The 25,782-nt window shown below is 49.8% G+C and overlaps 1 protein-coding gene across 6 annotated transcripts in view; it reads right to left on the bottom strand.

Annotated features, from left to right (window-relative positions):
* Nucleotides 1–25,782, bottom strand: part of CFAP57 (cilia and flagella associated protein 57) — a 69,004-nt gene that overhangs the window by 9,097 nt on the left and 34,125 nt on the right. For 3 of the 6 annotated variants that reach the window (XM_045545670.1, XM_045545671.1, XM_045545673.1), the window contains 11 exons: nucleotides 25,434–25,595; nucleotides 21,088–21,243; nucleotides 19,830–19,923; nucleotides 18,989–19,179; nucleotides 18,230–18,403; nucleotides 16,632–16,790; nucleotides 14,096–14,239; nucleotides 8,718–8,834; nucleotides 7,239–7,373; nucleotides 7,016–7,159; nucleotides 371–503 (listed from right to left, as the gene is read on the bottom strand). In XM_045545670.1, the coding sequence (XP_045401626.1) occupies nucleotides 371–503; nucleotides 7,016–7,159; nucleotides 7,239–7,373; nucleotides 8,718–8,834; nucleotides 14,096–14,239; nucleotides 16,632–16,790; nucleotides 18,230–18,403; nucleotides 18,989–19,179; nucleotides 19,830–19,923; nucleotides 21,088–21,243; nucleotides 25,434–25,595 (1,609 nt within the window). Of the gene's footprint in view, nucleotides 1–370; nucleotides 504–7,015; nucleotides 7,160–7,238; nucleotides 7,374–7,575; nucleotides 8,597–8,717; nucleotides 8,835–14,095; nucleotides 14,240–16,631; nucleotides 16,791–18,229; nucleotides 18,404–18,988; nucleotides 19,180–19,829; nucleotides 19,924–21,087; nucleotides 21,244–25,433; nucleotides 25,596–25,782 lie in introns of those variants that run through there. The other 3 variants (XR_006733878.1, XM_045545675.1, XM_045545674.1) reach the window with 3 other exon arrangements.

Raw genomic sequence — 25,782 nt, forward strand, 5'->3', positions numbered from 1 at the left:
ATTCAGGAAGCTTAGTGTGAATATTCATATGTCACTACAGAAATACTAAAGTGTTTGATTTCAGAGCACTGCCCCAGACCCCTCTGGGGAAGTTATGTTATATATAGTATGCTCTTTCTAAAATCTGAAAGATTCTCAATTTCGAACCATAGCTAACCCCAAGGATTTCAGACAGGGGACCCGTGTGTGTTTGAATGTAGGAGGGTCCTCACCGATCCTTTAGAGAGCAGGTGTGTGGCAGGGAAAGGCTCCTAGAAGGCCATGGGTGCATGTGACCTGATACAGGAGGAAGCCAAACGGAGACCTGCTCATGGCTGCCATTGGTCCCTCGATCCCAATTCCTATCTCCTCTGGCCACTGGTGACATTACCTGAGTCTGTAACTTCTTGTGGTCGGATTTTCTTGGACAGTTTCAGAGCTGCTTCAAGGTCATAGACTTGGGAGCGAGTGAACTTCAGCTCCCTGCGGAGCTCATTAATTTCCTTGATCAGAGAGACATTTTCCTGCAGAAAAGAAGGAAGAGAGAGGAAGTATGTATGGATGAATGATCAGTGGGCACAGGGCATGACCTCCTGGGGCTGAGGGTATGGGGAATGGGCAGGGTTGGGTCTGGTCCCAGGTTAACTCTACGGATTCTGTGTTGGGGCCTGAGCCTTTATCCTAGCTCATTGCTTAGCCTCTCGCGGTACCAGCTAACTTACCTTCAGGTAGATTCAGCACCATTCCCATCTATCCATGCTGTTTCCAGCATCAACAGCAACAACAATGCTCTTCTGAGCACCTTTTATATTAAGTGTCAAAATAACCCTATGGCTAGATTCTATTACAATCAATTTTACAGAGGAGGAAACTGAGGCACAAAGAACTTATGTAACTTGCCCAGATTACATAGCTAGTAAGTGGCAGAGTCAGGATTCCAACCCCAACAGTCTGGTTCCAGAGCTCTTAAATACTGTGCCATATGTTATTCATTCATTGAACCCACATTATAGGTATCTGATAAGTTCTTGGAATGCAGACATGGTCTGCCCTCAGCAGCATGCTGTTTAGTGAGTAACACAGAAAAGTAAACAGAGAATTAAGATTTGCTACATCCACTGGAATTTCACTTCTCTTATTATTTGTATTGGACAAATATTTACCCATCCATCCACCCATCCATCCAATAAATATCTACTATGTAGGCACCTGATATCATGCATGCTCTGTGCTGATCCTGGGGTATGCACGGAGTAAGTTCTAGCCCCTGCTCCTAAGGAGTTCACAGTTTAGTGGGGGATATGGACACAGCTTAGCTCGGTGGTCCTTGCTGTGACGAAGGAGTAGGGCACAGAGGGCAGGCACTTAGCCCTGCCTGAATGACTGGAGTGCATTCCTAGGAACCAATTCCTGGGCTGAGGCTTGAAGGAGTTACCAAGGAGAAAGCAAAGGACGTCCCAGACAACAGGAGAGCAGGAGCACAGGCACAGAAGCGTGCCACAGCTGGGGGCCCTGCAGCAGTTCTATGAAGGGAGAAGAGGGGAGGAGAGAGGAGTGAAGGTGAAGTTTGCTGGAGGCCAGGTGGGGTGGGTTCTGCACTCTGGGACCAAGCAGTATCTTCTCTTCTTTTCCCCAACCTCAAATCTCTGCCTTCCATTTCACACTCAGCACAAGTGCCCTAAAGTGGCACCATGGAAGAGTCCCTGTCACCATGGATGGGCCCAGAAAGACTGGCCACTTTGCTTTTAAAGCCCACCTCAGTAATCAGCTTGTCTACAGCAGAGCCTTGTATATGGCCGAGCATCTTGTTAGACTGAGCTCTGACTCAGTAGGTCTGGAATGGGTCCTGGGAGTCTGTAAATCTAACCAGCTCCTGAGAGATGCTGCTGCTGGTCCACTGGCCAGACCACACTTTGAGTAGCTAAGCCCTGGAGGGTCTGAGTACCAGAAAAGCAAATGCAGGCCAAATCTATACAAAACGGACTTGTGCCAGGAACAAACTGTGCTTCTACTTGGGATGTTATCTCAGGAGTGGTGAATATGGAGTCGGATCCCAGAGAACAGGATGGCCTTAAGCCCTGTCCTCACTGAGCGAGCAGTTTTCTGCTTTGGGGACGTGCCTGCAGAGCCCAGGAGGGAGCAGGGGCTGAGCTGGAAACACCCCAGCAGATCCCTTCCCTGCAGAGACTCTTCATCTAAGCATAGGTCTATACCTTCAGATTTTTAGTGAGCCCTAACCCTAACCCTAACCCTAGCACCATATGCAAATCCTCTTAGTTCACATCTTAAGTTACTTCCTCTGCTTGGTCATCTCCAACCATTTTGCTGCTAAGTCCTATGGATTTTGTGTCTGTGCTGCATCTGCAATGGCCCCAGATGGAGCCCTGCCCCAGCGTCTTCCCATTCCTCTAGCCTCCCTGCCACTGTCCCTGGGATTGGGATTCCTGGTTCCTGGCACCTCGTGGAGTGAATGCCCGTTCCAACCCCACTGCCAGCCTTTGACACCTTCACAATGGGACTAAACCTCCAGGGCACGACTCAATCCTTATTAGAGTGTGATGGCGGCCCATGGCTCAAGGCAGCCTGATTCCCTTGTTCTGTTCATTCATTAAAAAAAAAAAATCACCTGAGAACCAGGTCCCGAAAGCTTACTATACACTGGTCATTGTGCCAGACATGGGAGGTCCTGCTTGGCTCCAATGTGGAGAGATGCCGAGACAGTCTGAAGCAGGGGCCCGAGCCAGTGTGAAGAAGGCTCCCAGGGGATAGAGAAGAGTGTTCTAGGCCTGGAGCCAAGAGGGAGCAGCAGAACTTAAGACCCTAAAAGCTTAATGATGATAATAACAAGAGTAATCATAACTGCAGGGCTGACCGGATCCCCGCAACGTATTAAGCAGTTTGCACACATAACTCCTTCATCCCTCCAATGGCCTTACGAGGAAAGCCAGGCAGTGCACACATGGCGGAGCTGGTGTTGGGATCGGGTTGTGTCTGCCTGCAGAGCGCCCCGTTCCTCTCTGTCCACTGCTGCCCAGACTCTATTTTCTCACCTCCCATTTATGTCCCCTCCATTCTAATATCTCACAGCCCCACATGTGCTATGATGTGATGGCCAAGGACACTCCCAGTAAGTTCAAGTCCGGCCTCCCCAAAAATGTTTTCCGAGTGGCTGTGTTCCGAGGGGCCCAGAGGTCACACTGAGATCAACTGTATGTGCTTTATAAATTAAAAATGTGAATCCAATGCAAACCCAATGGCCTTGTGAAGCCTCCTGTCCCTGACCCCGCCCTGGTCAGGATGGCCTCCAAAAGCCCCTTCAATCCTCCAGACCCCAACCCAGCTACTCCGCTACAGGGAAACTCTGACCTGGGGTCTATCAAGTGCCACGTCTTGGAGAATGTGAGACTGGCGGTGGATACTGAGGTCTGTTTACATAAAAAGCTTTCTACACAAAGCGCCTATGGTGAGCTGTCCAGAACTGCCTGTGGCCTTTGGAGCTGACCGATGTCCCCAGCAGATCTTTCACAGCTACAGCAGGCAGAGAGGGAAGGGAATGCCCACAGCACCCCCTACTGGCACGGCCTGAGTTGATGCCTTTAAAAATACGGCGGTGTCTCAGTGTGGAAAAAGCAGGCAACACATTTAGTCCGTAAACTTGGAATCCTTGCATCAGTGGCGTCTTTCTGGAACCCACAGTTAGTGGGCTCGCCATCTGCCTAACTGCACAAATAAGCCATCCTGGAATCCTTCTCCGCTCTTCTTTCAACCTTCTGCCCATGTCTAACCTGACATTTCTGTGCACCGTTTCTACTCTGAAATGCCTTTGTACGTCACCTCTGTCCCCTTCCAAGCCCTTCTCATCCACCCTTAACCCGACAGTCAACAGTCATCTCCTAACGGTTTGCCCGCCACCTGCCTCCTTCCCCACCAGTCCTGCGCCTTGCCAACTGAGTTAATCTTTTTGAAACAAAGAAATACCCCTATCTACTAAGAAACCTACGGGGGCACCTGTGTACAGGATAAACTCTGTGCTTCTTGGCAGGGCACGGAAGGCGCTTTTCAACCTGACCCTCAGCTCCCTCCCACCCCAGTGGGCTCTGCTCCCCGCCCCGTGCCCTGCAATCAGCTCAGGTCTGTGGACCCCACAGGACTCCAGATACCAGACAGGCCTCGCTCTTGTCTGCTTTCTCTCTGCCTGGAAGGTTGTTCCATGATCACCTTCTGCTCACCCTTCAAGGCCCAGCTCAAATGCCTTTCCCCTCAGGAACCTTCTGGGTCTCCAAGGCATAACTGAACCCCACTTCTGTGATGAGCCCACAGCACTGCACACACTGAATTGAGCAGTAAGTACTTGTATTTGGTCCAAGTTTCCTGTGATGAACTCCTTGAGGGCAGGAACACTATCCTATTTATCCTGGAATCCTCCGTGGCTGACACAGAGCTTGCTGTGTCAAAAAATGTGTGCTGAATGAATAAAATGTGTGTCCTAGATGTTTGTATTTCATAGCAACTGTTATTTTCATATCTGCAAGTGTGCTGAGGAATGGGCGGGGAGGCCCTGAGCTCCTATCTGAATATACAGATGAGACGGTGACCTTATTTTCTGACGCCATGTCTGCCCTGGCCTTCCTCAGCCCTTCTGGATTGAAGTACCAGGGACCTGGTGCCTGCAGATTGTGGCTCCAGCCAGCTCCTGACCAACCACGGCATTAGGAGCCCTGGCCACCAGCTGGGCTCTGGGATCAGCTGTGCTGTCCCCTTCCCTCCCCCAGGCCACAGGCACCCCAGCCATTCTGTGACTCTGGCTCTGAGCCCTCCCAATGGATTCCCATATCAGATGTTTCTTTTCCCCCACAGACAGGGCCTCACTCTGTCACCCAGGCTGGAGTGCAGTGGCTGATCACAGCTCACTGCAGGTTTGAATTCCTGGGCTCAAGCGATCCTCCTGCCTCAGCCTCCTGAGTAGCTGGGACTACAGGCATGTGCCACCATGCCTGGCTTCCTCTACCTTGGATCTTGAATAGGTCCTTTGCTTGGAAGAAGGGGAGAGACACCGAATTTTTCTGAGCACCTGTACTGTACCAGGCCAGTGCCTTGTGCTTTGCATTGGTCATCTCATGCGATCTCACAGTAACCCCCCCCCGCTCCAGGTTGGTGTTTTCTTCCCATTCTACAGATAAGGAGGGCGACGCCTACAGGAGTTCAGGAGTCTACCCATGGTCTCCTGGCAGAAGAGTGGCTGAAGCAGGAAACCGGGGTCTCTACCATGACAGGCCCACTCTCTTCCCATCACGCTGGCTGGGAAGCACCCAGAACAGTGGTGTTGAGAGTTTTTCCTTTTTAAAAACCTTCCAAACTTTTTGCAAACAAAATCTTACACAGAGCCCAGTGTAATCAGCAAGGAGTCTCTCTCTGGTTGAGGGGTGGGGACCCAGACACTTGCCCTGCTGGGCCCCCTTCCTGCTCCCTGCAGTTGCCAGTCACTTCTTTGGAGCCATGGGACTTCACAGCACACGGGCTTACAACGCTCCTGGAGAAAACACTCTTCCAGGGATTTGCTTTGTTGATGGCCCCTGTCTAGGTCTCCTCTGCTCCCCAGCCCCACCCTGGCCCAGCACCCTCTAGCATATGGGGGAGCAAAAGAGGACAAGATACCCACCCCCAGGAGTCTCATGCTGATGCTTGCACCCTCTGGCTAGCTGTGGTCATCACTTCTTTTCTTCTCTTCCTTCTCCTAGGACGGACATTTGCTTTGGGCATCCACTTGGCATGGAGAGAGGGACCCAGTCCCTGGAGGACCCCTCAGGCCTGTGTTCTGGTGCCAGGGCACAGAGAGGCGCTCAGTGTTGTCACCACTGACAACTGCTTCTGTTGTCACCCTGCTCCTACTGCCCCATTCGCTGTCCTCCAGAGCCTGGGGCTCTCCAAGCTCTGGGCACTCGAGGCCCTTAGCAAAGGCTCTGTGTGTGGCCGCTGGTGCCTAAGGGCTCCACCAGTTGATCCACTCCTGTCTCTGGGCCTCCAACTGCTTTCGTGGCCCGGAGTAGGGCAATGCTTAGATGAACTGGGCTGCTTTTCAGTGGGGGCTGGTGGTAAGATGGCATGAGACCAGCTGTGCCTGGCTCTGGCCTGAATCACAGTGTGCTCTTCCCAGCTGCGTGCAAACTGGCCAAGCTGGGACCTGGTTTGTTTCAATCCGACTGCAACCTGTCTCCATTCCAGTATTTTAATTATGGCATTATAGAAATGTGAACATAAAAAGGTATGTGCTTTATAAATGTGATTCTGATGTTCTCTTTTGATATTAATTCACATTAATTGCCTCAGACGATACTGACACCCAAATAGAAATCTGGCAGAAGAATCCCGCCTGGCAGTCCTGCTAATGTGTGTGAGTGGAGGCGGCAGGAATGGGGTCAGGCTCTTGCCAGTGACAGCCAAGGAAGGATCCTGGGAGGTGGGTGTGAGGAGCTCATTAAATCAGTCAGGCCAACTCCAGGTGGCGTGGCTGGGACCCAAGAGATAAGGGTAGGGACCCGAGGCACCAGAAAAGTCAGATGGGGCAGGCGGGGAATGGTATGTTCCAGCAGGGCTGCATGCCATGAATAGCAGGATAAAAGGGGCAAACAAAGTAAGGTGAAATGAGAGTTGGAAACAGAGAGAGGAAGGGGGAGAATGACTCAGAGAGCTACAGTGACGTGGATATAAGTATGGAGGGACCAGAGGCCATGAGTGGAGTGAGGCAGGACGCAGGCATGCTTTGGATAAAGACGGGGTGGACAAAAGGAACAGGGTGCCCGGTGAAGTGAGGGGGGCATTAGGGGGGGCATGGAGGTGCCTAGAAGCCTCATTGGTGGGCTCTAGGCCACGGTCACAGCCAGCACGAGTTGTGGGGGGCCAGAGGAGAGGAACCAAAAGCTAAAAGAAAGTCCTAGGGCAAGCTCCTGGGTCCCAGATGTCTCAGAGGGACCCTCAACAAGCCCTCTCCTCTCCGATGGCTCGGCCGCCAAGGGAGCGGAGGGCCGTGCGCAGGTACCTGCATGATGCGGACGTAGTCGGTGCGGTGCAGCTCGCCCTCCTTGACCACCTTCTTCTTGAGCGTGGCCAGGTTCCTCTCCAGGTGCTCCCGCTGCCGGGCATACTCCTGCTGCAGGTCTGTGTTCAGCCCTGTGATCTCCACCTGATGGGCCGAGGGGATGCTCAGCCAGGGCGGGGGGCCCGGGAGGGCAGGGCAGGGCAGGAGGGGAGGCTGAGCTCACCATGTCTGCCCGCTGCACGTACTTCACAAAGAGACCGCGGACCTTCTCCTTCAGCAGCCGCGGTTCCTGGATGTAGGCCACGCAGTTGTGAAGGTCTGTCTTAAACCGTCTGACCAGCGCTTCCAAGTCCCGCTCCTGCAATCAGAGACATTTCCTTCTGGCACTGTAGGGTGCTCCCAGGTGGAGGGGCAGGGGCCGCAGGCAGAGGCTAACAGCACAGGAAGGGACAAGAGACACATCATGTGGGACTTACAGCTGACTGCCAGGGGCCACACAGGGCATAGGGACCTAGTTGGGCACATAGCTGAGAGGTGGAGACACCAAAACTCTCACGCACCTGCCCTGGGCTGGGCACCCGGCCTGAGCAGCCTACAGTGCTCTTCATCCTTAAGACACACAGACGGGCTCCTTTACTGGCTCTGGATTCCTTTCAGGACCACAGGCCTTAAAGGACGAAAGGGAGCTCATGTGGCCACCCATATTCCTTTAGAGCCAAGACAGATGGCACCATTTCTCTCGCAGATCCCTGGCCAGGGCTTCCACGTCCCCCTTATTAGCTCACCCAGTGCTTATTCTTCCCGACACCCAGGAGCAGGGCAGTGAGCGGGCAGGGAACAAAACACACAGCCTGCGGATTGGTTCCTCTGCACACTCAGGCTGGCTCCGCCTCTACACACAGCTCTTACCCGCCTCCCCGACGCCCTGGCCTGGAGAGAGTCTCTTTCCTTTGCTCCCGTAGCCCTTTCTACATATTGTGTCATTTTCCACCTTGCACTACCATTATTGTGCATGATTGGGCGCCATTACCAGCCTCTTCAGAGGGAGAAGGTCAGGATCTCCATCCACTCATGTTTGCAGCTCTGCAGCTTCCAGTGTTACCTAGGACAGAGCCGATGCCTAACGCAGGGGGATGGAAAAACCCAACCTACTCCAACACATTATGGAGTGGGCTGTGCTAGGGGTCAAGGGTGCGGACGAGGGCGCTGCCGAGTGAGGGCCTAGGCTGAGAAGACTGCGTTTCCAGTGCTGGCTCTGTGTGTACAGCTAGCCATGGGTGCTTGGTGAAGTTTCCTAACCTCCATATTTCTCTGACCTTACTTTCCTTATTTGAAACATAAAGAGACTGGAAGAGATTATCTTTCAGGCTCTCCTAGCCTCAGCAATTTTATGGTAATTAAAGCCTTAAACCAGTGACTACAAACACGCTCTCTGAGCATGTCTTTTCCTAGGCCAACAAGCCAAATGCCCCTGGGAAACTGGCTTCCCACACCATGATTGCCTTACCCAAAGCCAGGTATTATCATAGTCCCAAATGGCTTCAGTCACGTACATGTACGTGGGCCCGAAATCAGGGAGGGCTGTGAGCAAGTGAGGAATGTAGTTAAAATTGTATCTTTGCAATGGCTGGCTCTGTCTCTTAGAAGCCAGCTGCCCGCTGCAGACAGGCGCCAGATCCCGAATCCAAGAAAACCCTCACACCTTCTGTCGCTCTCTGCGCATCTCCTGATCAGTGGCTCTTAATTTCTGCCACAATTCCGTGATGTTCAGCTCCAGTTGCGTGTTCTGCTTATGGAAACGCTCCAGTTCAGTTTCCATCTGTAGAGGACAAGGGAAAAAGAGTCAAGAACAAGAAAGTTAAGAGAATGAAAATTATATTTGAGAGCTGAGGTCTTTTGGTGGGAATGTTTCCCCTGATACCAGGGCATTTATTTTTTCTATTAATAGTTTCAACATACGTTCTCTGGATCAAAACCTTTCTTCTTACTCCTTGTAATCCTAAATTCTCCCCACTCCTGGGAATGATACGTTAAAATTGGACCATGTGGTTCTACAGCCAGGCTGGGAAGCCTTCCCTCCTAGCACTTACCCTTTCCTTCCACCCTGCTGATTATTTTCTCTTCCTGAATTCCTTATAAATGCCTGACGCTCAAGCACTGGAACCTCAACTCCAATGTGAGGCAGGGTTCTCCAGAGAAGCACCTTCCTCACCTGCTTTGTGAGGTTGTAAAAGGTGAACCTTGACCCCCTGGGGCCACAAGTCATTGTAGAGCAGAAAGTCTAGAGTTGACTCTAAAGCAGAAAGTTTTGAGGGATGGGCAGGCGCATAGGCATCCCTGCTTTAAGGCATAAAACAGGAAAGGGGAGGCTGAGAAGGAATCCCAGCCTCATCATTCTGTTGAAAAAGTCTTAAAAAGTACAACAGAGGAGTGTCCCATCTTCAAAAGAAAAATAAGAAACCACCAGTGACCTTCTGAAAGATTTTAAAATTTATTGTGGCATTTGTATTAACCAAAGACATAGGAATGACAACTGGAGCATCTGATTTAAGATGAGACTAGCCATGTGTGAACTTTCAGTTGACCTAATTCCTGTGCAAAGCAGAGAAGTGATGTTTGATTTACACGTGAAATCTGGTGCACATAGTATTCCTGCTAACAGGGAGGTTCACTGACTGTTCTGGGGGGATGGGAGAGTTCACTGTTTTTTTTCATGGCTGGATAGAGTTTTCCCCTTAATCTAGCCCAGGTCCTTTGGTTAAATTTTGAGGGTCTTGGCAACCTTCTAGGGTATGTCCTAATGAGCCACATCCACGTTCTGGACATGAAGGAGTAGCTTTAAGAAGAATGTTTTCCTCATTATTGGAAGCATTTTGTATAGATAGAATAGCCCTTTGACCCAGTGCCTTGCAAAAGGGTGTACTCAATATATATCTGATGAATGAATGACAAGTGTGGTGGGCAAAGGGGAACAATAGTGAAGGTCATGAGAAGGCCTGAAACGACCTGCTGAGATAAATAGGTAGCGTTGGCGGAGCTATGTAGAGCCACCTTGGCTTGGGCACTTGGATACACATCAAGTGTGGGTATTTGCACAGCTAAAGAAAGAATGTGCCCATTAGAAAGGGCTGCCAAGCTGTCGTAGGCTTAGGGATATAAAATGGAATAAGAGGTAATTTCTGTCTTCCAGAGGCCTCAGGTCTGGGACAAGAAAGAAACCAGAAGTTTCTGGTGGAACAGGACACACATTGTCTGTGGTCAGGGTAGACAGCACCCCGTGTGTACACAGAGGAGGTGAGCAGGCAGCACCCAAAGAAGGGACACTTTAGCTATTTTTTGTAGGGAGAATAAGTGTTGGAGGACAAATGGGGAAAGAGAATTCCAGGCACAGAGAACAGGCTGCACAGAGGACTAGAGGTGCGGGCAGCCTGGTGTATCTCTAGCTGCAGTGGTTCAGGGTGGCTATGGGGGGGCATGTGAGAAAGCGGGGAGAGGAGAAGAGCTGGGGAGATTGCTGAGCTAGGTCACGCGGGACCCAAGGGCAGAGGCTTGAATGGTGAGAGGTTTGGTCTTTGTCCTGAAAGCTCAGGGAGTCACTGAAGGATGGTACCAGGCGTGGCCTGATCTAATTTGCATGTTGGAGGGCCCGATGCAGAGGTTCTACTGGAAAGAGCAAGGCTGGAGCCAGGCAGACCAGTCAAGAGGCTGGCACTGTGGCCTGAGAGAGGAGATAGTGTCCCAGACTGAGGAACTGGCAGCTGGAAGAGAGAAAAAGGGCTTCTCCAGTTTGCAGGGCTCCCGAAGGTCATGACTGAGTACCTACAGCTAACTGTGCTTCTTTCTGTACAATCTTGAATCGGCAGTGACAGATTAGGTTAGAACGGAAGAGACACAGAGTATATTATTTACTGCTGCTCTTTTTTCCCCCCAGGCAAAGCCTCAAACTACTCTAAGAATAAAAGTAAGCCATTTTACTGAAAATTGTGAAACACGTCAAATTTGAGGAGCTGGCTGCACAGCCAAAAGACTAGCGTAGTGTGTGGGAGTGAGTACCCCTCTCCCGGTGTGGAAATACATCTACTTTTCCATGTGCTTGTCATCACACTCAGGGATTCTCAGTGGGGCAGGGGGAGTATTTTGCCCCCCCAGGGGACATTTGGCGATGCCTGGAGACATTTTTTTTTTCATTTTACTTAGTATTTTTATTTCTATTATTAAATATTTAATACATAAAATGATATAAATGCATAGGTAAGACACAAAGGGTGAACATTAAATGAGCATCCATGTATTTACAACCTAGTTTAAGAAATATATTATTGCAAATAATTTTGGTTGTAACACCTTAGGCAGGGGTGCTACTGGCATCTAGTGGCTGGCGACCAGGGATGCTGCTGACTATCCCACAATGCACGGGACAGACCCTCCACGATACAGAATTATCCATCCCCAAATATTAGTGGTGCCAAGGTTGAGAAAACCCTGCCCTAGACATATAAATACATGTGTATAAACTAAAAGGACAAGGTTCTGGAAACCTCTCCACTAGGCAAGACAGACGGACCCTTGAGTCACCAGAGAGAAGGTGGCAAAGGTTTGTGAGGGGAGGTATTAATACCTGGATCAGGGAGTGTTATTAGAGGTCACAGCTCTACTTGAGGCTTCCTTCCTACAGGAAAAGGAACTTCATAGGAGACAGACAGCGGATGGGCCAAAGGTGTCTATGACCCCAGAGGGAAGCCCCAAGGTCAGAGGCCTCTGGAAGGATCCAGGCCCGGATATCAGGCCTGACAGCAACTGGCACCATGGGTGGGGGTAGGAGGGGCCCAAGGTGTGAATATATTCCCTGCTAAGAATCGAGGCTGTGGTTGGCATGTTACTTCCTGAGAAGGTGAATAATGCCCCAGGTGTGTTGGGGTGGAAAGTTAAGCTGAGTTTTAGCAAATGACTGACCCAACCTTAAATCCAGCTGACAGATATGTCTAATGAGGGCGGAGAAATGGGGCAGTGATTTCCAGGGGCCTGCGGCACGCTGACCTTCCAGGTAGGTGGGGCCTCTACTCTTTTTCTCATCTTCTTGGGCTGCTGCTATGGTCTGAATGTATGTGTCCCCCCAGAATTCACATGTTGAAACCTAACCCCTAAGGCAATGGTATCAGGAGGTGGGGCCTCAGGGAGGTGATTAGGTCACAGGGGTAGAGCCCTCTTGAATGGGATTAGTGCCCTTACAAGAGGGACCAGAGGGACCTTGTCAGGCCCTCTTGCTCTCTGCCATGTGAGGACACGTAGCAGGTGCCATCTATGAGGAACAGGCCCTCAACAAACACCAGATCTGCTGGAGCCTTGATCTTGGCCTTCTCAGCCTCCAGAACTTTGAGCAATAAACTTCTGTTGTTTATAAAGCACCCATTCTACGGTATTTTGTTACAGTAGCCCAAATGGACTAAGACAGCTGTCATCTTTGGGCCCTGAAGTCACTCGAGAATGGCAGGAAGCCCAGAGGAGGCTGCTCTGTGGTCAGCTGGGGGCATCCTTCCTCATCCCTGAAGCCTGGGAGAAAGTCATTGCCACAGGGACCCTCTCTGGACAGCCCCCCCACCAACCCCCCGCCCTGGCTTGATCCCCACCTGGCCTTTTTACTGGGCCTCCCAGAGCAAAGGCTTCACTGGGCAGACTGGCACCACCACAGCTCTTGGATGTCCGATTCTAGTTGGGTCATCAGTGCTCTCTGACACCCTCGTTCCTGTCATCCTTGCTCAGCACAGTCAGAGGAAATGGAGGGGGAGCAGAACCTATTTTGTCTAGGTGATCAGGGAAGGCTTCCTTAAAGAGGTGACATATAAGCTGAGACCTGAAAGGTGCGGAGAAACCAGTCATGTGAGGACCTGGGGGAAGGGCCTTCCAGGTGGAGGAGCAGCCTCGCAAAGGCCCTGAGATGGAAAAGCTGGGCTGTTGTAGGAACTGCCAGAAAGCCCGTGCCTGGAGAGGAGGCAGGAGGGGCGGGAGGCCGGATCATGCAGGGCCTGTGGGTCTGGGCTGACACCTTGGGTTTTATTCTAGGTGGGACAGGACCCTAATGGAGATTCACTCTGGCTGTGACTAGAGGCTGGAGTCAAGTCCAGAGGAGAGATGGTGGAGGGATGGACTGGGGTGATAGCAGCTGGGGGAAAGAGGGTTGGATCTGAGATATCTTTTGGAAATTGATCAGATAGGCATTGGTGATGGTTTGGATATAGGAGTTAAGGGAAGGCAGAATCAAGAAAGACTACATTTCTACCTTAAGTAGATGACGGAACTGTTTACTGAGATGACGGAAATGTCATCCGAATGACGGAACTGTTTACTGAGAAACAGGGAAACTGGAGGAAAGGGGAGGGAAAAATCAAGAATTCAGTGTTAGATTAACCAGGGACCTCACCATCAGCTGCTCTCTGCCCCGTGAGGGGAGGCTGACACATGACAGGTCAGCACACGTGGTAAGGAAATGCGATGTGTGCGGGGCACGGGGACTAAGAGGAACACTTGTACCTCACTGGGCTCTCAGAAACCCTTGTCCAGTTGATCTTGCTTCTAATCTCTTTCCTCTCTACCTTCGTCCTGTTTGCTTCTCAGAGCATATTCTTAATTATGCCACTCTCCTGCTCAAGAGTCTTATGACCTCTCCTTGTTTATCAGATGAAGTACAAACACCAGGGCCCGCCTAGAGCCCCAACCAACATTTCCAGTTTGAGAAAAAACGCTGAACCAGAGGGGCGTGCTGTCGGGTGCTAGCTGTTGGCTGAGTACACACTGCCCTCTCGTGGCCAAAGGCCCAACAGCTGCGTCTCCCTTTTGAGGGCAAAGTTCATCCCAGGGTCCCGGGGCACACTAAAGCTAAAAGCATTTTGCTTTTGGACAACTGAGTCCCCAGTTGGGCCACGGCCTTCCCTGCGGAACCCCGGTGGAGTAGAGGCTGCAGACACCTTGGGAGCAGAGGGGGCTGGGAGGAAAGCTTCCTTTCGTTTCCCCCAGGCCAGCTAGCAACAGTGGAAGAGGAGACAAAGGGTCTGAGAGGCCAGGGTGTTGCAGATGGCTTCTTACCTCCTGAATCTGTTCCTTCATCACCTTGATCTCATTCTCTCGAGGTTCTATTTGCTTTTTCAGCTCCTTTATTTTGTAGTCAAGCACAAACTTGAATTTCTCTAGTTCTTGGTTTTTCTTTTTCAGATCATAAATTCGTTTCTCCTGAGGCATGAGATGAAAGAGTGAGAGATATCACAGGGTGTGTGAAACCCCTTTAGGGCAAGGGACATAAATCACGTGACTCTCCTGACTGAGGAGATATGAAGGCTGACTCTCCCCACCAGGCGGCAGTCCTTAGTGTCTGTCCCAGGACTTTCATCTACTCATACACAGCTTGTGGACAACCATATTTTCCACAGATGGCCTTGACAGCATCTCCCATCCCACACTGTAGCTCTTCTACAATGTGACCTTGCTGGGTCTCCACTGGGAGGCGGAAGCTAATTCCCTCCCCTTGCATCTGGCTGGCCTCACGACTTGCTTGTAACCCAAAGAATGCAGCAGAAGGGAGGCTGTGTGGCTTCCAAGGCTGGGTCAGAAAAGGCCAGGCAGCTTCCACTTGGCTGTGTTGGGACACTTGCTCTGGGGACGCCATCTGCTATGCAAGAAGTCTGACTACACTGAGACCTCCAGGCTCGAGGGCACCTTAGGGACTCTGGTCAAAAGACCCAGCTGAGCCCAGCCTCCGGGCCATCCTTGCCAAGGGGTCAGACATGTGACAGAAGAAGCCACCCTGGAAGGTGACCAGCGTCCAGCTGTTTGAGTCACCCTTAGCCTTCCCAGCTGAGGCCCTAGATGTCAGGGGCAGAGACAAGTCAACCTGTCATACCTTGTCCAAATTCCAGACCCACAGAATCTGTGAGCAAAATAAAACAGTTGTTTTCAATCACTAAGTTTTAAGGTAATTTGTTGCATGAAAATAGTAATTGGAACATAGGTCTATCCATCCATCAAACATTTACTGAACAAAGATCTTTTGCCAAGTATTGGGATTCCAAATATAAACACAATATACCCCTCCCCTTAAGAGAAGACAGTAGCCAGGCAAGCAGATGTATAAACAAATATAACCCTAAAATGTGATAAGTGTTGCAAAAGAGGAAGGCACAGAGGCACAGTACGTATGGAGGGTGCTGAGAAGAACTGGCTTGAGCCTCAAGTGGTTCCCGGGAGGAGGGTGGAGTGAGGCTGGGGGAAGCAGGGCAGGAAGGCAGGCTCTGCAAGTTGGGTTAAAGAGTTCAGAATCTATCTCCTAGGCCGGGGGTTGGCCACCTACAGCCTGTGGGGCAAATCTGGCCTGCCATCTATTTTTGTAAATTTCTACCGGAACATAGCCAAGTTCATCCATTAATGTTTTGTCTGTGGGTGGTTTCACACTACAGCAACAGAGCTGATTAGCTGAGACAGAGACCGTATGGCTGGCGGAGCCTAAAATACTTACTACCTGACCCTTTACAGAAAAAGTGTGCTCACCCCTGCGGGAGCAAGGGGAGCTACGAAGGGATTTGAGTTGGCGAGTGGCATCGCTACACCTGCACTCTGGCTGTGCATGGTGGTGGGAACCAGGGTGGGAGGTGGGAAGCGAGGCCATTAGGCCAGTTAGGAGACTGTTGTGATTTTCCAGGTCTAGAGGCCTTAGTATCTTTCTTGTCAAAACATCCTTTGAGAATCTGAAGAGAGCTTTGCATCCTCCTTAAAAAAAAAAAAAAGGCCCAGATACATACACAAACACTCATGTGCAGACGTGATATCCAGGCACAATCCCATTTAATCTTTCTAAGACCCCTTGAAGTGGTTACCACCCCTATTCATCCCTACTTTATAGGTGAGAACATGACGGCTTAGGGAAGTTGGCTAAGGAGCTGTGGCCAGGGAACAGAAGTGCCTGTGCTAAAAACTCGTTGCCTAATGCTGAGGCCTGAGTCCCCCACCTCTAAGGCAGCAGTGACACATGGGATGGAGAGGAGGGCATGGAGTCTGGACGTGCTCAGAAGGATGACACTGAAGTCTGGATGTAAAGCTGTGTGCCCCACAGAATGCGATGTGTCTGTCTTCTGAGCGTTTTATGAGAAAGGCATCCCAAAACGTGGAACCAGCCTGCTGGGGCAGCAGTTACAGGGCCACCCCCAGGACAGGCCCTCTGTGACCAGTAGGACCATGTGGGCAATGCAGCAAGTGAGCTGCCCCCAGTCTATGGGGACGTGTCACCAAGGATGCCTGGAGCAGTGGACTCAGCAGACTGAGGTTCTTTAACCTAAGACTGTCACCTGTAAAGCTGTAAAGCGTGTGACCTTGAGCAGGATGCTCAGCCTTTTGGAACTCAGCTTCCTAAGCCATAATCTGGGTTGTTCATGCCCCTGGGTTGCTGGCAGAATTGAATATGTTGTGTTGACAACAACTAGCCCACTGCCAAGCACACAGTAGGCACTTTACTGACTGTTCAGCCCCCTTCAATGTAAATGAATGCATTCTGGGAAGCTGGGGACCCTCTCTCCCCTGAGCTCCATCCTTGTCGCCTGAGCCCAGCTAGGCTGTGGCTGAGGAGGAACTTCACCTTGTCTTGAATAGTCTCATCTCTTTCTTGGATCTCTCGCTTGAGGCCTTGGATGTCCTTCTCCAGGGACTTAATGATTCCTTGCAGCTTCACCTGCTCTCCCTTCAGGGTGTCAATGTCATTGGTCCGCTCCTCAATCTCCTTCTGCAGGCTGCTGAACTAAAGAAACAGATGGCAACAGCACAGACCACCACAGTCTTTGAACTCATGTCCATTCCTCCCAACTGTCCGAATGTGAAGCCCCCCAACATGGGCCAGCTGTGATCTCAACTGCTACCTTCTATGAACTGAAAACACCTAGCACTCAACATTTCTGGGCTTTCAGGAGTGAATATTTGGAGAATTTGGGACAGTTCAGGAATTTTTCAGGCTAAATGGGTGTAGCATTCCATCCCATAACACCCAGGCCCACTCCCTGCATGTGAGGACTGGCTGTCTCTGCACAGAGCCTCTGGAACCCAGTACCCCGAGTGGACCAGAGACTTCCACAACCACACTGACCTTGAAAGGTTGGGATGCATGCCCCATCAAGGTCACAGAGATTGGGCCCTAACTGATGAGCCATCTTAGCCATGTCCAAGAAGGGAAGACATGATTGTCCCCTGGATTTACTAGTACTGTGATTTCTTTTCTTTTCTTTTCTTTTTTTTTGAGACAGAGTCTCACTCTGTTGCCCCGGCTAGAGTGCCATGGTGTCAGCCTAGCTCACAGCAACCTCAAACTCCTGGGCTCAAGCAATTCTCCTGCCTCAGCCTCCCAAGTAGCTGGGACTACAGGCACATGCCACCATGCCCAGCTAATTTTTTCTATATATATTTTTAGCTGTCCATATAATTTCTTTCTAGTTTTAGTAGAGACGGGGTCTCGTTCTTGCTCAGGCTGGTCTCAAACTCCTGAGCTCAAACAATCCACCCGCCTTGGCCTCCCAGAGTGCTAGGATTACAGGCGTGAGCCACTGCACCCGGCCATGATTTCTAATAGGAAGAAACTTGAGCTTGCTTTGAAATTGGCTTCTTTAAGGCTAGATATTTTGGGGAAACTGTGGCAATTCTATAATGATCAATGAGTTGAATCCTTCCTTACCCCAAGCATCACTGAACTAAAAACATCTTCCCCACCTTGTAAACCAGGCATCCTATACCCCCACTCCCTCTCCCACCCATGGAGTCTGCACAGGAGCTGCCTATGACTCTGCACCAAGAGCCCAAGGACACCTGCAGCCTAAGACTTCATCTACCTCACCCCAGGAGATCTTATTTTCATTCCTATTGGGGGTTTAGCTCTGAGAACGACTAAATCCTACTTGCCAATCAGGGAAAGCCTAGAGAGCGTCTATCAGTGCACAGGGAACCTCCTAGCCCTGTGAAAAGGGAAGAGAAGGGAGGTCCAGATGGTTGCCCTCTCAGAGGATGTGGCGAGGGTCTTCCTGCCTAAAGGTGCGCCGGCCACTGCCCCTCCCTAACCTGCTCGCTGGAGAAGAGGACTTCAGGCAGGACCTCTGCCAGGCCAGCCAGGGTGGTCTGGCCGCCTGCCCCCCAGCTTTTTCTGTAATACTGCCCTGGCCCACACCCTGGCCCCTCAGAGAACAGCCTGGTAACCTTCTTCCTCATGATGCCGGTTTCTCCTTTGAGCCGCAGGTTTGACTCCTTTTCTTCACGAAGCTTTTTCTCATACTTGGTTTTGATATCTTGGATTTCTCGGTCTTCGTCTTCTTCAATCTGCTTCTTGGTCTCTTCAAACTCCCGCAGCTGCTGCCTGACATCTTCCTGGGCCTGGCTCAGGGACACGGAGAGTGTGTGGTCAGGGGAGAAGGGACTCGTGCCACCTTTGTGCCAAGAGGGCTTGGGGAAAACGAGCACTGAGTCCTATCACAGGCAATGGGAGACACTGCCATTCCAGAAATGGACACCACGGCCACAGGTCCCTTGACCTGTCTACCTTCTTCCTGTCTGCCCCTCTGTCTTCCTGTCGCCCCCTTTTCCCTACCAGACGAGGCCTCATGCCCCACACTTACCAACTCCCCGCCCCCCACCCTGTTCTCCCCTGGTCTTCCTCACACAGATACCCAGGCTTCCTATATTTTTCCTTCACAGAACTTGTGACAGTTGTAATTTTATATTTATCTGTGAAATTACTTGGCTGTCTCTCCCATTAGGCATAAGTTCTTCTAGGGCAGAAATCCCGCATGTCACAGCCACCACTGCCCTCCCAGCGTGCACCGCGGCCGGCACACAGTGGCTCCGCAAGGAAGATCTGAATGAACGAGCAAGTCTCTGGTTCCGCCCTCCCTCTCCTTAACCCCATCAACCCTGCCCTTTCTCTGAAAGGAGGCACAGGTGACTTCCTGTGAGTAGCACCTCTTCCAGAAGGGTGGTTTTCTCCTGCAGTTTCGCTTCATAAAACTCAGTCAGCTCCTCCAGGGCCTGGCTCTTGGTCTCATCGTTATCCCGAAGCTGTTTTTCATACTCTTCCTGCATCCTCTGGGACTTGAGCTGCAACTCCTGGTACTTCTCATATTCTAGAAGCAACTTCTGGTTGTTGCAGCTTTCTGGAGAGAGGCAAGGAAGATACTTAAGGTATAAGCAGCACCATCCCCGGGGGCCACCCAAGAACCTGGGGTGCTTCCCCATTCCTTCCAGCTCCAGCTGGAGCAGCTGCCTCCGGAGCCGAGATTCAAAAGCTCGCCGGGCTTCCTCCCCTCCCCGCACCCCATCACCGCTTCAGGGAGCCAAACTCCCTCCCTTCCCCCTCCAAGCAGAAGGTTTCCAGAAAAGCACAAAGTGGTGTTTGGGGGCTCAGGGCCAAGAAGAATGTCCTGAGGGTAAAAACAAGTATCAGTATCCCCACTTTACAGAAGAGCAAACTGAATTTCGGTAAAGTTAGGTGATGCCCTAGAGCACGGAGCAAGTAGCGGTGAGCCTGGGACATCAGGTAGTCAGTCTATCAGGCTCCAAACTTTTCTGTATCTCCTGCTCTCATGCAGTAGGTGTTTAGTATGTGTTAATGAATGAGCAAATACACAGCAGGGAAAACCAAGGTGAATTCCAGGGGATAAATGTAGCCTGTTTTTAGACAAAGCCCTATTCCCTGGGACTTCCACCATGTCTGGGGGACTCCCAAATGTTTTCCCAAGACCTACCTCCTCTTCCAACCCTAGCCCACCACCCTCTCCCCCGAGGCCTCTACTTATGGGCTCACCCAGGTCTTGCAGTTCCCGGTTCTGTTTTTCTAGGAGGTCTTCCATGTGCTCACGGTGGGAAATATCCTGCTTCTCTTTTTCTGTTCTTAGGACCTGAAACAGTCACACTTTCTCATTTCTACACATCTGCTGAAAGCACTACTAGGGCAAGAATTAATTTTACAAGTAACATCCTCTTTCATTCACAAACATTTCTCAAGCCCTTATTTTGTACCATGTACATTCCACGAAACAACAACCACACTATCACTTTCTATTTACATTACATTCTGCTCTAAAATTTCTGTACCTTCCCTAGCCCTTCCCTCTTTATATCCTTGCTACTAAATGGGGTTGTCAGTGGTGAGTTCAGTTTTGGACATGCATCAGATGGATTTCTGGGTGAAAAAGTAGGGATTCATTCAAATCCTCTGTTGCCGGCACATTGTTGGCACCTCAATCCTCGAGTATGTTAACGTGTAAGTGTCTAAGGAAGTGTTTTCTTTTTTTCTTTTTATTTCTTTAACTGGGGAGGAAGCTCTGCCAGGCTGGGGAGATGCCATCCCCAGGACCTAACTTTGTGCTTGGTTTATATAGGACACCAAATAAATGCTTACTGACTAAAAGAATGAAATTATAAATGAATGAATTAATAAAATTAATAGCCAAGGGTTTTTTCAGCCAAACTTTCTGACCCATGGAGATAACATAAACAAAACAAATATCCTGTGAGCAAAAAATTGGGAGTTTTAAATAAGGGGCCAGATTTGTATAGAACATAGAAAAGATTCTGGGAGAGTCTTAGACCAAATCTAACTACATAGAGATCATTTAGACTAATTTTATTTAACTTTCTGAAAATCCAGGAATCAATATTCTGCTAGCTCTTCCCCTTCTATACTTTATTATTTTTATGTTTTCATTTTTTTTAAATAAGTTTCTCCTGATAATACATTCTGATTGTAGAGAATTTAGAAATTACAAAAAAGTATAAAGAACAAAATGTAAATTATCCAAAGATAATTATACTGTTATCTATTTTCTATGTGTCTTTAGTTTACCAATTAATACCATTCACCGTAGAGAGGTTTATACTGTTTATTTTTCGCTTAGCATTTTGTTTTAGGCTTTTCTGATGTCATCAACTGTATTTTAAAATTGAACATTGTTGAATATTTTATTGTTCAAGTGTAGCCTGAGCAACATATGCCAGTGCCATCTAGAACAAAGTAGAAATTTCTCGTTATTTGTGGTTGTTGGTCAGTCTCTCGAACACACCTGGTTTTTTGTTTTCAGGGACTCCATTTCCTGGATGAACTTGTCTGTTAGTTCCTTAATCTTCTCAGAGTAGTTCAGGTCCTTCAGTCGAAGTTGATACTCATTCTCCATTTTTAATTCTTCTACCCGTGTCTTCAGCTCCAGCATAATCTGAGCCTTTGGGAGAAGGACACAGAATCAAGAACATTGACAGTGGGTCAGTTGGAATATTTAAACCTGTGGCCTTGATCTGAGACCTGCAGCTCTGCCTAGCTTCAAAATCAACACGTCTCAGCTAGAACTTATCTTTCCCCCCCAAGACCCACAGGCTAAAAACTAGGAGACACACAAGCTTCTCCCTCTTCACAAAATGTGTTTGGGGAGCCCCACTGCATGCCAGGCATTGTGCTAGTAACGCTCTCATCTCCTTCAAACCAGCTTCGATGCCTCGTGCCCAGCGAGGCCCACTTGGACCACACAATTTAACCCTGCTATGCCACTTCCCACTCCCAGCACTCGTGGCCTCCCTGTTCTTTATTAATGATAAATGTTTCGTTATTAGATCTTGGCACTAACATGTAATTTACTTATTATTTTGTTTGTTGTCTTTTTTCTTCTTCCCCCATTAGAACCTGAGCTCCAAGTAGGCTGGGATCTTTGTTGGGTTTGTTTGCTGGTATAGCCCAAGTACCCGGAACTTTGCCTAATATGTAGTAGTCCCTAAAAGATAATTGTTACGTCATGATTCCTGCCCCCATGGCAGCCAAATAAACATACAATTACAAATCGTGATGAATGCCCAAAGCTGGGCATTCTCAGTACTGCCAGTTTGTCCCTTTTAATGTCTTTTGCGCCTGTGCCTCACTGTTATTCCTTTAATTTATGTCCTCACTCTTCCATCTCGCTGGTTCCTATGTCCAGTGTCTTCTTCCTCCATTGTACTCACTGATGCTAAAAATACTATAATATCCACACGTCTTATTTCCTAAAACACTTAATGTTGATGAGAGAGTGGGTAAGAACACAGGTGTTTTCTTCTTGCTCAGCTATGAGGATACCCCCTGCATCCCTATCTCATCTTCTCAGCTCTGTCTCCCCTACCGCCCATAAATGACTTGACACAAGGAACACGTTCCACTCATTTCTGCATCCCTGGTGGGCGGACTAGTGTGGATCTGGTGTCCAGGAAGTACTGAGATGCGAGATGAACACAAACTGCATGTGCAAAGTCAGGGAGGTAAGAGCGAGGATGCCGGGTCAGGGCACTGTATGTGATTGGGTGCGGGGGTGCATAGGAAGAGGAGGCTGAGACTGGGTCAGACCATCCAGTACCCTGCAGGGTAGGAAGTTTGGATTTTATCCTAGAGGGCTTCCCAAGGTCCTCATTTAATCTGATCAATCTGACTTTGATGTTACAAGGACCTCCCAGATGGCAGTGTGCAACACAAACTAGATTAGGGAAGGACCGAAGGCAGGATGATTATTTGGTGGGGTTGGTGACAGCACAGTTCAGGTGAGAGATGGCAAGCGTTTGGATTGAGGTGGGGGAGGGGAACAGAGAGGAACGAAAAGGTTGGAGAGAAACAGTTCAGAGAAAGTGGCACCTAACTGGGTGTGGGGTGGAGATGAGTGGATGGAGACTTTGTCCCAGGTAGAATGGCCTGGAGGTGGGGCTTGGCCTGTCTTGTTTCCCTGCTGTCTCCCCAGAGCCTAGCACAGGACCAGCAACAACGTCAGCACCAAGTGAATATTCACCAGTGACCCTGGGGGGCCGCCTTGGGCTGGTGGACTACATTCATTGGTGGGAACAACCCAGCTTCTGACACGCTATGTTTGAGGTCCCTGCTCACTGTCCTTCCTCAATCCATTCTCCGTGTTGCTGCAGAGTAATCTCTCCAGGGTGTGAATCTTGTCAAGTCAGCCCCTAACTTACGTCTGTCAGTGGATCCTTATGAACAATTTCCAAAGTCTAAAACATGGTATAAACGGCTCCTGGTGATCTGCTTCTCTCTCCAGCTTCGTCTCCGGCCCTTCTCTCTGGCACAGCCTCTGTTCTCCAGCCACAGCCAACTGGGAGCATCTCCCCCCGAGAGCACCACTGTCATCCCTCTGCACACGCTCATTCCGCAGTGTGGAAGGCCCTTTCCCATTTGTTCTGGAAGGCTCTGTGCAAGGCTTATGTCCTCTGGCACCAGCTGGCCTGGGTCAGGGTCCTTCCTCTGTGCTCCCATAGCCTCGTTCTTTCCTAGCATCCACTGCACACCTAATTCCCTTTTGTATTTTGCCCAGCCCTCCTCAGGTTGTAAGCTAAAGGACACTCTATGTCTTTTATCTCTGTAATCCCAGACCTTAGGAGAGTGTCAGGTACTTAGCAGAACCCTCTGTAAATACTAGCTGGAGAATGAATAAATGAATGACTGAGTCAGTGGGTAATTCATAGGCTGAGGGGTAGTTACACAGAACACCATTTTATGTAAAGAGACCTGGGAATTCTGGGGAACATGACTTTTGAGGGACAGTAGAGGGAAAACCAGGGAGGGAGCTGGGAAGGAAGGGTCAGAGAGGTTTACAGGGAATAATTAGAGTGTGGTCACAGGGACGGTGAGAGAGATGGGACTGTGTGGCAGTGAGCGATGCATACACTGGTCATTTCCGGCTGGGCAGCACGCTGTCGGGCCCATCTAGGCTGGGGTCAGAAGTCAGCTCAGACATCTCCAGGCCTTTGGTTCAGCCTGGTGTCTCCTATTTGGCCTCTTCCCCTACCCTCCGGGAAGAACAGAGGACAACACAGAGAGAAGGAAGAGGAGGAGACGTATTTGCCTGCCTGAAGCAAGTCAGACCCCCATTCTCACGGGGTCTCCCTTATCTTCTCCTCCTCCTTTGCCTTTCCTGCAGAAAGTTCTAGGGAGCTCTAGAAAAGATCTCCAGCAAATGCTGGGGGATTATCATCCTGCTTTGTGGTAGCTTTGCATTGCTGCTCTGATGGTTTTACTTGTCTCTGTCCTGCACTTGACTTTGAGCTTCCTGATCACAGGGCTCAGGCCTGTCTTGCCACACGTGCATCCTCAGTGCCTAGCAGATGGTAGATATTCAGTACACGCATTCAGATTCTGGATGGACCCAAGGAGTGCACAGCTTTGCCATCCTCTGTGAGCCTCATGTGCTTACCAGCCATTCAGCTTCTCCCTTAGGAAGCACAGCACAGAGCTATGCACTCATCTCTGTAAAATGCATCTCATTAACAGGAGGGAAGTCCCTTTGGCATAGTGGTGAAGAGAGAGGGCTCTAGATTAAATATGGATTAGAGCTCTGGTCCTACTACTTATTAGCTCAGTGACTTTGGACATGTCACTCAACCTCTCTGAACCTCTGTTTCTTGAAACATGGGAGGAATAATAGTATCTTCTTCATAGAGATATTGTGAGATTTAAATGAGAAAATACTGTACTTATAATTATTAATAGCACAGTGCCTGGTTCATGGCAAATGTTGGTTATGATTATTCTTATTTTATTTTTCAGAGGTATGGGTAAGGGCTTTCAGGAATGTTTCCTTTTTTTTTCTTTTTTTTGAGACAGAGTCTCACTGTGTTACCCAGGCTAGAGTGCCATGGCATCAACCTAGCTCACAGCAACCTCAAACTCCTGTACTCAAGAAATCCTCCTGTCTCAGCCTCCTGAGTAGCTGGGGCTACAGGCACATGCCACCATGCCCGGCTAATATTTTTATTTCTATTTTTAGTTGCCCAGCTAATTTTTTTTCTATTTTTAGTAGAGATGGGGGTCTCACTCTTGCTCAGGCTGGTCTTGAACTCCTGAGCTGAAGCAATCCTCCAGCCTCGGCCTCCCAGAGTGGCAGGCATGAGCCACTGTGCCTGCCCCCACACCCCAGAATGTTTTCTAAATAACTTTTTTTTTTTTAAAGAAGGTACCATATACTAGCAATTACTGAGTTTCACAGATACAACTGGGGTATTTAGTTGGTCAGTTTGAGATTGTAAAAATATATCGATTGTCTTTCATGTGACTAGTATGTGCTACAAACTGGTGGACGTACAAGAGAATTGTGTGTTTTGGTTCCTGCACTCAAAGAGCAGGAAGACGAAAGCCAGAAGACAGGATGAAAGCAGAGCACAGCATAAGTCGATGGTCACGTGGTGGAAGACAGGCAGGGTGCAGGTGGAAACAGGATCAGTGGCAGAGGGGAGGATGGCTGGGTCATGTGGACAAGGACATGCAGGGCACCGGAGAGTCTGCACTGGGCCCAGGGTGCAGCCAGGCTGTGGAGGGCGCGGGGCTGGACCAAGGAGTCTGGACGCAGTCTGGTGAGGAACTTGCCAGGCCCTCTTCATTAGACCCAATTCTTACCTTCTCTTCCATGTCTGTTTTAGTCACAAGCACCTCTTCGGCAAAGCCCACCTCCCTCTCTCGCTTGATTCCCCGCCCGTCCTTGTCAAACACCCTCCAGGTAAAGAGGCAGCCATCCTCGGCAGCCGTCATCAGGAACTGGTCATCAAAGGTGAGCAACATCTGAGAGAAAAAGTCATGGGCAGGAAGTTTCTGAGGCCACGAATGATGGGGCTGAGTGGCTGCTGTGCAATCCCTCCCTCCCTGCAGTCCCTGCGGGTGAGAGTGAGATGGGAGCCCTCACGGCTTCTGTTCATGGATAAAAGAAGCAAGGCTCTGTCTACATTCCCTGTGGGTTTGGAATCTGAAG

Source organism: Lemur catta, chromosome 3 (assembly GCF_020740605.2).
Source record: "Lemur catta isolate mLemCat1 chromosome 3, mLemCat1.pri, whole genome shotgun sequence".
NCBI lineage: Eukaryota > Metazoa > Chordata > Mammalia > Primates > Lemuridae > Lemur > Lemur catta.